Below are 10,781 nucleotides of genomic sequence, written 5' to 3'. Positions count from 1 at the left end.
AGCAGCGCACCGGGGGCCGGGCGGAAATGACGTCAGAGGGCGGAAGTTCCCCCCGCCCCGGCGCTCCCGCTCCTCGGTCTGTGGGGCCGCGCTGCGCCGTTCATGGTGAGGGGGAACGGGGGGGTCCGGGGGGCCCCGGGACCGCGGGGGAGAGCGGGGAGCGGGGCTGAGGGAGCCCGAGGGGGCTGCGGGGCCGTGCGGGGGCGATCGGAGTGCGGGGGGGGGGGGATCCTGGCGGCGGGAGGTGGGGGGGGGCCTGGTGCGGGGGGAGTGGGAGGTGGCGTGAGGTAAAATCCGGGGATGGGGGGTCCGGGGGGAGCGGGGGGTTCAGGGACAGAATTCCCCTTCCTAAAAGTTGGGTTGGTTTGGGGAGGTTGGGAGGGGGTTGGGAGCTGGGCTGTGGCTGAGAGGTTGTGGTGGGACAGTGAGTGGAATGGGGGGGGTGGGACAATGGGGGCGTGTGGGACAATGGGGGGGTGTGGGACACGGGGGTGTGGGGCAGGGGGGGTGTTGGATACGGGGGTGTGGGACAATGGGGGTGTTGGACACGGGGGTGTTGGACACGGGGGTGTTGGACACGGGGGTGTGGGGCAGGGGGTGTGGGGAAGGGGTTTCTGGAGTGCAGGGGAGTGAGGGAGGGCAGGGAAGAGAGCAGGGAGGTTGTGTGAGCTCTGGGGGGAGCTGTCTGTGCTTTAGGGTAAGAAAAAACCCAAAAAACCCCGAAGACACCCTGTGGGCAGCCAGGATTTGAAGCCCCAGGAGTTGTCAGCTCAGGGAATTGCCCAGTTCCCTCCCAGATCGTTGGTGTTTGGGGAGCTGATCCCTGGGGAGCTGGGCAGGGCAGGGCAGGGTGTGGCTGAGCTGTGTCAGGCAGGGGGGGCCCAGCAGGGTCTGGTGGGTGATTTTTTCCCCCCAATCCCCTGCAGGAAGAGATGTCAGGAGAGAGTGTGGTGAGCTCAGCAGTGCCCTCGGCTGCCACCCGCACAACTTCCTTCAAAGGCAGCAGCCCCAGCTCCAAATATGTGAAGCTCAACGTGGGGGGGGCTCTGTACTACACCACCATGCAGACCCTGACCAAGCAGGACACCATGCTCAAGGCCATGTTCAGTGGCAGGATGGAGGTGCTGACAGACAGTGAAGGTAAAGGGGGAAATTCCCCCCAAATCCCCCCAAAATGTGTGTGCCCTGCATGCCTGCACCATGGAAAGGGAAGGAGGGGGGGAAGGGGAAGGGAAGGAAAGAGGAGAGGAGAGGAGAGGAAAGGAAAGGTGAGAGGAAAGAGGAAAGGAAAAGGGAAGGAAAGAGGAGAGGAGAGGAAAAGGAAAGGAAGAGGAAAGAGGGAAGGAAAAGGAAAGAGGAAAGGAAAGAGAAAAGGAAAGGAAAAGGAAAGAGGAAAGGAAAGAGGAAAGGAAAGAGAAAAGGAAAGAGGAAAGGAAAAGGAAAGAGGAAAGGAAAAGGAAAGAGGAAAGGAAAAGGAAAGAGGAAAGGAAAAGGAAAGGAAAGAGAAAAAGGAAAAGGAAAGGAAGAGGAAAGAGGGAAGGAAAAGGAAAGAGGGAAGGAAAAGGAAAGAGGGAAGGAAAAGGAAAGAGGGAAGGAAAAGGAAAGAGGGAAGGAAAAGGAAAGAGGGAAGGAAAAGGAAAGAGGGAAGGAAAGAGAAAAGGAAAGGAAAAGGAAAGAGGAAAGGAAAAGGAAAGGAAAGAGAAAAAGGAAAAGGAAAGGAAGAGGAAAGAGGGAAGGAAAAGGAAAGGAAGAGGAAAGAGGGAAGGAAAAGGAAAGAGGAAAGGAAAAGGGAAGAGGAAAGGAAAAGGGAAGGAGCCCTCTGCAGCCCCCTGCCCATCCAGTCCCAGCTGGAACAGGGAAGTGGCCACAGCTCCCACCCTGAGCTGGAGAAACCTCTGGCTGAGGCTGTGGGGCAGGGGTGGGATCTGGGCTGCACAGGGACAGGAGTTGGGTCCCTTCCCACCTTCTGTGATCCCAAGCCCTGAGGCTGCTGTCCCAGGCTGCCTTTTCCTTTTGGAAGATGAACTGGAGTTCCTCACCCTATGGAAAATGTAGGGATGGGGATTAGGAACCTCTGAGTCAGGCTGGCACGGAGCCTCTGGAGCCCAGGAGGGAGCTGCCTCCCCTGGCTTCCCTGCCTCCAAAGCAAGGGGAAACCTGCTTTGGATCAGTGGGGTTATTAGGAATTTTTTTTTTTTTTTTTAAATGAATGAGTTTTCCTCTGGGAGTACTGGTTGGTGACTTTGCTAAAGCCACCAGAGGAGTTGCTCAGGAAAAAGGAAAGGAAAAAGGAAAAGGAAAGGAAAAAGGAAGAGAAAAAGGAAAGGAAAAGGAAAAAGGAAAAGGAAAGGAAAAAGGAAAAGGACAGGAAAAAGGAAAAGAAAAAGGAAGGGAAAAAAGGAAAAGGAAAAGAAAAAGGAAAAGAAAAAGGAAAAGAAAAAAGGGAAAGGAAAAGGAAAAGAAAAAGGAAAGGAAAAAAGGAAAAGAAAAAGGAAAGGAAAAAAGGAAAAGAAAAAGGAAAGGAAAAAAGGAAAAGAAAAAGGAAAGGAAAAAAGGAAAAGAAAAAGGAAAGGAAAAAAGGAAAAGAAAAAGGAAAGGAAAAAAGGAAAAGAAAAAGGAAAGGAAAAAAGGAAAAGAAAAAGGAAAGGAAAAAAGGAAAAGAAAAAGGAAAGGAAAAAAGGAAAAGAAAAAGGAAAGGAAAAAAGGAAAAGAAAAAGGAAAGGAAAAAAGGAAAAGAAAAAGGAAAGGAAAAAAGGAAAAGAAAAAGGAAAGGAAAAAAGGAAAAGAAAAAGGAAAGGAAAAAAGGAAAAGAAAAAGGAAAGGAAAAAAGGAAAAGAAAAAGGAAAGGAAAAAAGGAAAAGAAAAAGGAAAGGAAAAAAGGAAAAGAAAAAGGAAAGGAAAAAAGGAAAGGAAAAAGGAAAGGAAAAAAGGAAAAGAAAAAGGAAAGGAAAAAAGGAAAGGAAAAAGGAAAGGAAAAAAGGAAAAGAAAAAGGAAAGGAAAAAAGGAAAAGAAAAAGGAAAGGAAAAAAGGAAAAGAAAAAGGAAAGGAAAAAAGGAAAAGAAAAAGGAAAGGAAAAAAGGAAAAGAAAAAGGAAAGGAAAAAAGGAAAAGAAAAAGGAAGGGAGAAGGAAAGGAAAAAGGAAAGGAAAAAAGGAAAAGAAAAAGGAAGGGAGAAGGAAAGGAAAAAAGGAAAGTAGAAGGAAAGGAAAAAGGAAAGGAAAAAAGGAAAAGGAAAAGAAAAAGGAAAAGAAAAAGGAAAGGAAAAAGGAAAGGAAAAAGTGAGGTTGAAGGTGGGAGCTGGGTCTGCCCACGTGAAATGTCTCTGGAAAGAAAACATGAAGTGTGGGAAACTGCAGGGTCCCAAACCCTTCCCTCCCACCCCAGCCACATTCTGAATCTTCTGCTGCGGTTCTTTAAAACCTGCAATTTTCAATTAATAATGTGGCTGAAATGTGTTTGTGACAACTGGGGGCCTTGGGGGGGGGAAAAGTGCTAAAAAAAGTGCTAAAAAAAATTACAACTCCTGACCTGAGTGTTCCTGTTTGAGCCTGAAGTCCTTCCAGGGGTGGGGAAGCTGCCAGGTTCCAGGTGTGACCCTGCCTGGGCTCACTCTGAGCTGCTGGGAAGCAGGAAGGTGGGTGCTGTGGGTCAGAGGAAGCTCTGTGCAGGGAAAAAAAACCCCAAATCCCCCGTGGAATGGGAATTGTCCCCTTACTGGGAGGACTGGAGGGGTCTCAAACCTGAGGCAGGTCCTGAGCTGTCCTCCTGTCCCTGGCTGGGCTGTCCCGTGCTCCACAAAATGGGATCCTTGGGGGCTTTGCAGATGCTTCAGGTTGGATGAGGGAATTCCAGATGGATTTTGGGATGCTTGGTCTGCAGGAATCCTGGGGAGGTGTCAGGGGAGGGTTGGGCTGGGGTGTCCCCAGGGCTTGGAGCTCCTGGAGTTGAATCTGTTCAAAGCCTGAGCTTGCCTGGCAAGAGGGTTTTGGTGTGAATCCCACAGGGTCTGTGTGGGGTGGTTCCCTCCAGCCAGGCTGTGGGTTGGTGGGAACTTGTGTTTTAGTGGGAATTTGATCCTTCCTGAGTGTTGTAACCCAGACACTCCCCTGGCAGCAGCTCCTGCTGGAGCTCCCCTGGTGCTGGGAATGGGGACAGAGGCCTCAGAGCTGTGGGAGGGGAATCTCTCTTTTTATCTGAAATGCTCCCAAAATCCTCCTCATCCCCAAAAAATCTGGTGCAGGACAAAGCCTCCAGCTTCCTCCTTGGTTACTCCAGGGAGCAGGGGCAGCTGTGAGCACACGTTGTGCTTGCTGCAGGTGGGAAGGCTGTAGCAAGGGCTGTAGCAAGGGCTGTAGCAAGAGCTGTAGCTAGAGCTGTAGCTAAAGCTGTAGCAAGAACTGTAGTAAGGGCTGTAGCAAGAGCTGTAGCAAGGGTTGTAGAAAGAGCTGTAGTAAGAGCTGTAGTAAGAGCTGTAGTAAGAGCTGTAGCAAGGGCTGTAGCAAGGGCTGTAGCTAGAGGTGTAGCAAGAGCTGTAGTTAGAGCTGTAGCAAGGGCTGTAGCTAGAGCTGTAGCAAGGGCTGTAGCAAGAGCTGTAGCAAGAGCTGTAGCAAGAGCTGTAGCAAGAGCTGTAGTAAGAGCTGTAGTTAGAGCTGTAGCAAGGGCTGTAGCTAGAGCTGTAGCAAGGGCTGTAGCAAGGGCTGTAGCAAGAGCTGTAGTTAGAGCTGTAGTTAGAGCTGTAGCAAGGGCTGTAGCTAGAGCTGTAGTTAGAGCTGTAGCAAGGGCTGTAGTAAGAGCTGTAGTTAGAGCTGTAGTGAGAGCTGTAGTTAGAGCTGTAGCAAGGGCTGTAGTAAGAGCTGTAGTGAGAGCTGTAGTGAGAGCTGTAGTTAGAGCTGTAGCAAGGGCTGTAGTTAGAGCTGTAGTAAGAGCTGTAGTGAGAGCTGTAGTGAGAGCTGTAGTTAGAGCTGTAGCAAGGGCTGTAGTTAGAGCTGTAGTTAGAGCTGTAGTAAGAGCTGTAGCAAGCTGCTGGGGGTGCCTCAGCTTCGCACAGCCCATCCTGGAGGGGGTGCTGGGAGTTTCCAGAGTGCCCCCGGATCCCGACTCCAGGAGTGCTCCCGTTCCTGCTCCAACCTCCTTTCCCTTATTTGTCCAAAAAACGGCTCCTTCCCCTCGAGCCTTTCCTCGCCGCATTCCTGAGCCGAGCCCGCGGCCAGCTGCTCATTTATGGAAACTCCAGCCTCAGCCTTGCCTCGGCGTTCCTCGGGATCCGGATGGATCCGGGCAGCAGCCAGAGGGGGAGCCGGGATCCTTCCCTCCCTGGCAACCTGGGACCCTTCTGCTTCCAGCTCTGGTTTCTTTTCCTCCCGCGGCTGCCGGGACGGGGCGGGGCGGGGCTGCCCCGCTGCTCGCTCTGCTCTCGCATCGCATCTCCCAGCGCTTCAGAAATCGCCCGGTTCTGCCGAATTCATGCACTTTGGAGGCTGGAACCGCGTGTGCCCTGGTGCTGCCAGGGCTGCCCTGCTTCCTCCTGCCCGTCTTTTGGCACATCTGGATCACAGGGGGTCCCCGTGGTGCGCTGAGGGCAGGGCAGGGGGGTTGTGGACGGCCGTGTGGCAGTGCCCTGAAAGAGGTGTGGGGCTTGCTGGGGAGCAGAGGGGAGAATGGAGCCAGTTGGCTGGAGAATGGGAGGTATTTATTCCTCCATTTCAATTAATAATTTGTTAATTACTGGGGAGCTATCAGAAGAAGCTGCTTCTCCCCTGCTCCCTCTGCCCTTGAGACGCCGCAGGAGGCGATAAATCCCGGGGGCTTTCTGCCATCAGCCTCTCTTGGCAGGAACCTGCTTGGTTACAGCAGCACTCCCAGCCTGGCACCAAGGCCTTCTGCCCCTTTTGCTCCTGCTCTACCGTGGTCTTCCTGCTGTCCCATGGTCTTCCTCTCTCCCCAGGCTGGATCCTGATCGACCGCTGTGGGAAGCATTTTGGGACAATCCTGAACTACCTGCGCGACGGGGCCGTCCCGCTGCCCGAGAGCCGCAGGGAGATAGAGGAGCTGCTGGCTGAGGCAAAGTACTACCTGGTGCAGGGGCTGGTGGATGAGTGCCAGGCAGCCTTGCAGGTAGGGCACAGAGCTGAGGAGGGGCCAGGGTGACTCTGGCTGCAGGGAGGGGGCTGCTCCAGGTGGGAAGCAGCATTCCGGGCAGAGCGAGATTTCCTGCTGGCCTCACCCCCCAGCAGGTGCCTTTGGAGGCTGGGGTGAAACTGCAGTGTTTCCTGTCTGCTGGAGCCTGGTTACATCCAGGAAAAGGGACTGGGGTCTTCCAACATTTGGTGCTGCCCAGTTACCTGGAGGGTTAAACCTTTGCTCTGCTGATTCCTGGCAGCGTGCGAGGCTCCTCTGCCACCTTCTCCACTCCCTGCAGGGGCTTTTGTGGTGAAATGATCAGCAGCAGCTTGAGCTCTGTGACAAAAATGAGGATTTCCAGCATCAACCAGACAGGGGCAGCTCCTTGGGCTGGGCCAGAGAATGTTTGTAGCCCCAGGCTACTGAGCTGCCCTGAGGCCAGTTTGCACTCAGCTGCTGTTTGATTCTTGTTTCAGCAGAACAAAGATGCATATGAACCCTTCTGCAAGGTTCCTGTCATCACCTCTTCCAAAGAGGAGCAGAAACTGATAGCCACTTCTAACAAGGTGAGGGGCTGGGGGGTGCTGCCTGCTGCCCCCCAAGGCTCCTGGGGAACCTCAGCTCCTCTGCTCTGGGGGCCTGGGCTGGGCTGAGGCTCCTGCTCTTGCTCTGCTTCCTGGGCCTGAGCTGTGGTTTGTGTCTTACAGCCAGCAGTGAAGTTGCTGTACAACAGGAGCAACAACAAATACTCCTACACCAGGTAAGGGACCTGGGCTGGGCTTCCCTGGTGTTTTTCATCAGCTAAAAGGGGTCTGTAAATGCTGACTGCCCCCCGACCCCCTCTGCTTCCATTACCCCAAGATGACTGCTGCCTTTCCTCCCCTCCCACAGCAACTCTGATGACAACATGCTGAAGAACATCGAGCTGTTTGATAAGCTGTCCCTGAGGTTTAATGGCAGGGTGCTCTTTATCAAAGATGTGATTGGGGATGAGATCTGCTGCTGGTCCTTCTACGGGCAGGGCAGGAAGATTGCTGAGGTCTGCTGCACTTCCATCGTGTATGCTACTGAGAAAAAACAGACAAAGGTAGGAGGGAGTGAGCCCCTGGCTGCTGCCAGCACCTGCTCTCAGCCTGGCAGCTCTTGCTTTGAACACTCCTGTCCTTTTCTGAGCAAAAAACCAAACCTGGCTGTGGGGTCTCATCCTGACATCTCTTCTGTTTTGAACACTCCTGTCCCCAGGAACAAAAAAACAGTCCGGTTGTCTGGTTGTTGGGTCTCAAGAGCTGAAAGCAAATAATAGAACAGAGGTGACAGTGCTAGACAGGATTTCTGTGGCTTTGGGGGGTGCAGAGAGGACATTTGGGGAGCAGAAGGGTGTCAGGAGTTGCAGGTGAGGTGTGAGGGGGCACAGGCAGCAGGCGAGCGACCTCCTCTCTCTCTCTCTGTCTCTCTCTGTCTCTGGTGTGCAGGTGGAGTTCCCAGAAGCCCGTATCTATGAGGAGACTCTGAACATTCTGCTCTACGAGTCCCAGGATGGGAGGGGACCTGACAATGCCCTCCTGGAGGCCACGGGGGGGGCTGCTGGGCGCTCCCACCACTTGGAGGAGGACGAGGAGCGAGAGCGCATCGAGCGCGTGCGGAGGATCCACATCAAGCGCCCGGATGACAGAGGGGCCCATCTGCACCAGTGAGCCCAGCACAGCCCAGCACAGCCCAGCACAGCCTGCCCACCTCTCCCTGGGGGTGCTGCCCCTCCTCTCCTCCCTTACCTGCAGCAGAGGACCAGGTGGTTTATTCAGCAAAGTCTGTAAATTACGTTTTGTTAACAAACTAGGTTACTTGGGGGTATTTAAATGCAGTAGTTCTAGGATGGGAATAAGTGAGGGTACTGGGCATGCAGTAGATGCTGTAAGGACCTGGTGAGCACCTGGAGAAATGCCCTGAATTTTTAGCACTCTTTGTCTTTGGTATTTTGTGTCTAGAGAGGAAGAGGCTTCCCTTGGCTTTAGTAATTATCCTGCACTTTAAAAAAAAACAAAAAACAAACACAACAAAACAAAGGTCAACCAGCAGTGCTCCCTCCCTCTGGGCACTCACTGGCCCTTTCTCCTGGGCTTTCTGGCCTGGGGGAAATGCAGATCTGACCCCCCCAGAGCTGCTGCTGAGCTCCCTTTCTCCCAAGCCTGTAGGCAGTGGGGTTGGTGGCTCAGGAGGGTTTGACTGTGACTCCCAGAACTGACCTGTGCTGCCTCCATTCCTGCAGTGCTGGGAGGGTGAGGGGAGGCTCCTTGGGCTCAGCTGCTGGGTGCTGGCTGGGCCACCCTGCTGTTTTCAGGACCTGTTCTTCCAAGGGTCCAGTGGATCCTCATCCCTCCTTTAGCCAAGATGTTAAAATTCCTCCAAAAGGAGGCTTGGGAGCAAATTGTCTGTGACTGCTTTTCCTTGGGGTGGTGTTGCTGCCCATCTGTGCTTAGAATTTCTGCCAGGCTCTGGCTCTCAGCTGAGGAGTTGATTTCCATCAGCTGGCAGGGCTGGCAGGGGGGTCCTTCCTCTGGGGGAAGGGCAGAGCAGCAGCAGCCCAGGCTCAGCCCTGCTTGGTTCTGTAACCACAGAGGAGCAGGGGCTGGCTTGGAGGAGTCTGCAGCAGCCTAGAGATGCTTATTCCTTGTTTAACTTTATCCTGAGCATATTCCAAGTCTTTTACAGAAATGGCAGCTGTGTGTGTGTGAGGAAAGGGCAGAGCTGCTGGGCAGAGAAGCCCCATGTAGGGGAGTTTCTACAAGTGGTTTTTCTATTGTAATGAGTATTTTATCTACCTCCTTGTCTCTTGTTGCCCGTGGTGCAGGCAGGGGGCAGGTACAGGGGCAGATGTTGTGTTCCTCTCTCGGGCTGGATGCTGCAGAATAAGGTCACAAATCTTGAGAGGGGGAGAAACCTGAGGGAGGAAGGGGGAGAAACCTGAGGGAGGAAGGGGGAGAAACCTGAGGGAGGAAGTCTCACCTTGCTAGCAGGCCAGCAGCGTGGCTGACTCCAGAGAACTCTGGGCCATGCTGGAGGTTTTTGACCCTTTATCTGGAATATCCAGCAGTGGCTTTAGCAGCCAGGCAGCTGAGGTGGGGCAGCAGCTCCATGGTCCTGTTCCTCAGCCAGGGTGGGGGTTTGGTTTTGCCCAACCTCCTGCTGCAAGAATTCCTCCTCCTGGCTCAGGGCTGCTGCTGACAAGGTAACACCTTAAAAACCAAAGGTGTTGTCAGCATCAGCAGCCACCTTACCCCAGCTCTTCTGCTCCCAACAGCAACTGCAGCCCCACCTGTGGGTAGCTTATCTCTGGAGGCTAAAATAAAGCATTGGTTGCTCTGTGGCACAATTTGGCTAAAATGGTTTCAAAGTTAGGCTGAGGGCATCTCTCTGGTAACCAAAGACTTTCCTAAGTTGCAGGCAGCTGTGGGGGTTGTGCCTGGCTCCTCTGCTCTCCCTTCAGCTCCCAGCTGATCAGCCAGAATTCCCCAGGGAGCAGCTGGAGCTGCTTTGCTGTAGTGCAGCAGCTTCAGGCACAGCCTGGCAGTTCCAGGCATGCTCTGTCCTGGTGTTATGCTGGGTTTGCACGAGTCCCTGGTGCAAATCAGGGGTGTGAAGGACCCAGTGCCTCTTCCTGCCTCCCGTGACAAGGCAGGGGGTGGCAGGGAAGTCCCCAGCACTGTGTCCTCTGTCACCTGCTGTGCTGCTGGGGAAGGAAAAGCCCTCAGTGTGGAGCCCCCTGGCAGCCCTGCAGCCAACCCTCCTTGTTCCATTCCTGCTCACCCCGAGCTGAGCTGCTGCCTGTGTCCCCAGGCAGTGCCAGGCTGGCTCTGGACACTCAGACAAAACACAGTCACCTCCTGGGGTGCCAGATCAGGGGCAGCTCCAGGGGGGGAACACGTGTTGACAGCAGTGCTAAGCACCTGACAGGTCACATCCCTGTGATTAACTTCTCTGTAAATAGATCCTTAAACTGGCTTCAGGATTTCCTTTTTTTTTTTTTTTTTTTTTTTGTTTTTTCAGGTTTTGCAAACTAAGTTCTTAAAAACCAGGAGAATGGTTGTTTTTACTCTTTGTACAGCAGCTCCTAGAGCTGTGTGGTTGAGCAGAGTCACTCCTGGAGAGTTTGGGTACCTTTGGGGTTTGTTACTGCATTTCTGGGCAGGCTCTGCCTTCACACACTCCTGCCTGACTCCCCTGGGCTGGAGGGGTGCAGTGAAGCTGTCCTGCTCCTGTCCCTGCTGCCCACTGCTCCTTGCTCTGTGGAGAGAAACTTTGTTAATGCCATTGCACAAACGCTCTCAGCTCTTGAGCCTTTTTACTGTAAATGGTTTTGCCCCTGCAGCAGCTTTTTGGGGTGCAGGTGGGGAACAGGGCAGCTCTCCCTGACCCCAGCAGCTCCTCACCTTCCCTACTGCTGCCTCCTCTTAACAGGGAGTGCAGAGCTCTCTGTTTTGATCCTCCAGCACCCCAAAGCTGTGGAGCTGACTCAGATCTTCCTCCTGGAAGTGATTTTGTCCAGCAGCAGAACACCAAAAAGCTGTGCAGCACCCCCCCAGCCCCTGGAGACAGCTCCCCAGGAGGGAGTTGACTGCCCCCCCTGCACCAGTGGCACCAAAGCTCCTGCATTTCCATAAGGC

At 53.4% G+C, this 10,781-nt stretch overlaps 1 protein-coding gene across 2 annotated transcripts; it reads left to right on the top strand.

Moving 5' to 3' along the window:
* The first annotated feature begins 19 nt into the window (after positions 1–19).
* Positions 20–8,938, top strand: KCTD10 (potassium channel tetramerization domain containing 10). Of its 2 annotated transcripts, none has more exons than XM_071763404.1 (7): positions 20–105; positions 927–1,140; positions 5,945–6,114; positions 6,600–6,686; positions 6,828–6,880; positions 7,012–7,207; positions 7,593–8,938. In XM_071763404.1, the coding sequence occupies exons 1-7, from the start codon at positions 103–105 to the stop codon at positions 7,812–7,814; spliced, it is 945 nt and encodes a 314-aa protein (XP_071619505.1). In that variant the 5' UTR covers positions 20–102; the 3' UTR covers positions 7,815–8,938. The 2 variants fall into 2 exon arrangements, with proteins under 2 accessions (XP_071619505.1, XP_071619504.1); XM_071763403.1 differs by having other exon boundaries at positions 6,597–6,686.
* Positions 8,939–10,781: the final 1,843 nt, after the last annotated feature.

Source organism: Heliangelus exortis, chromosome 19 (genome assembly GCF_036169615.1).
Source record: "Heliangelus exortis chromosome 19, bHelExo1.hap1, whole genome shotgun sequence".
Classification (NCBI taxonomy): domain Eukaryota; kingdom Metazoa; phylum Chordata; class Aves; order Apodiformes; family Trochilidae; genus Heliangelus; species Heliangelus exortis.
The sequence above is the reverse complement of the archived record's forward strand: the minus strand, read 5'-3'. Positions and strand labels throughout refer to the sequence as shown.

Coding starts and splice junctions, on each gene's coding strand:
- KCTD10 (XM_071763403.1), top strand. Junction 6,115..6,596: donor AGTGCCAGGCAGCCTTGCAG/GTAGGGCACAGA, acceptor TTCTTGTTTCAG/CAGAACAAAGATGCATATGA. Junction 7,208..7,592: donor CTGAGAAAAAACAGACAAAG/GTAGGAGGGAGT, acceptor TCTGGTGTGCAG/GTGGAGTTCCCAGAAGCCCG.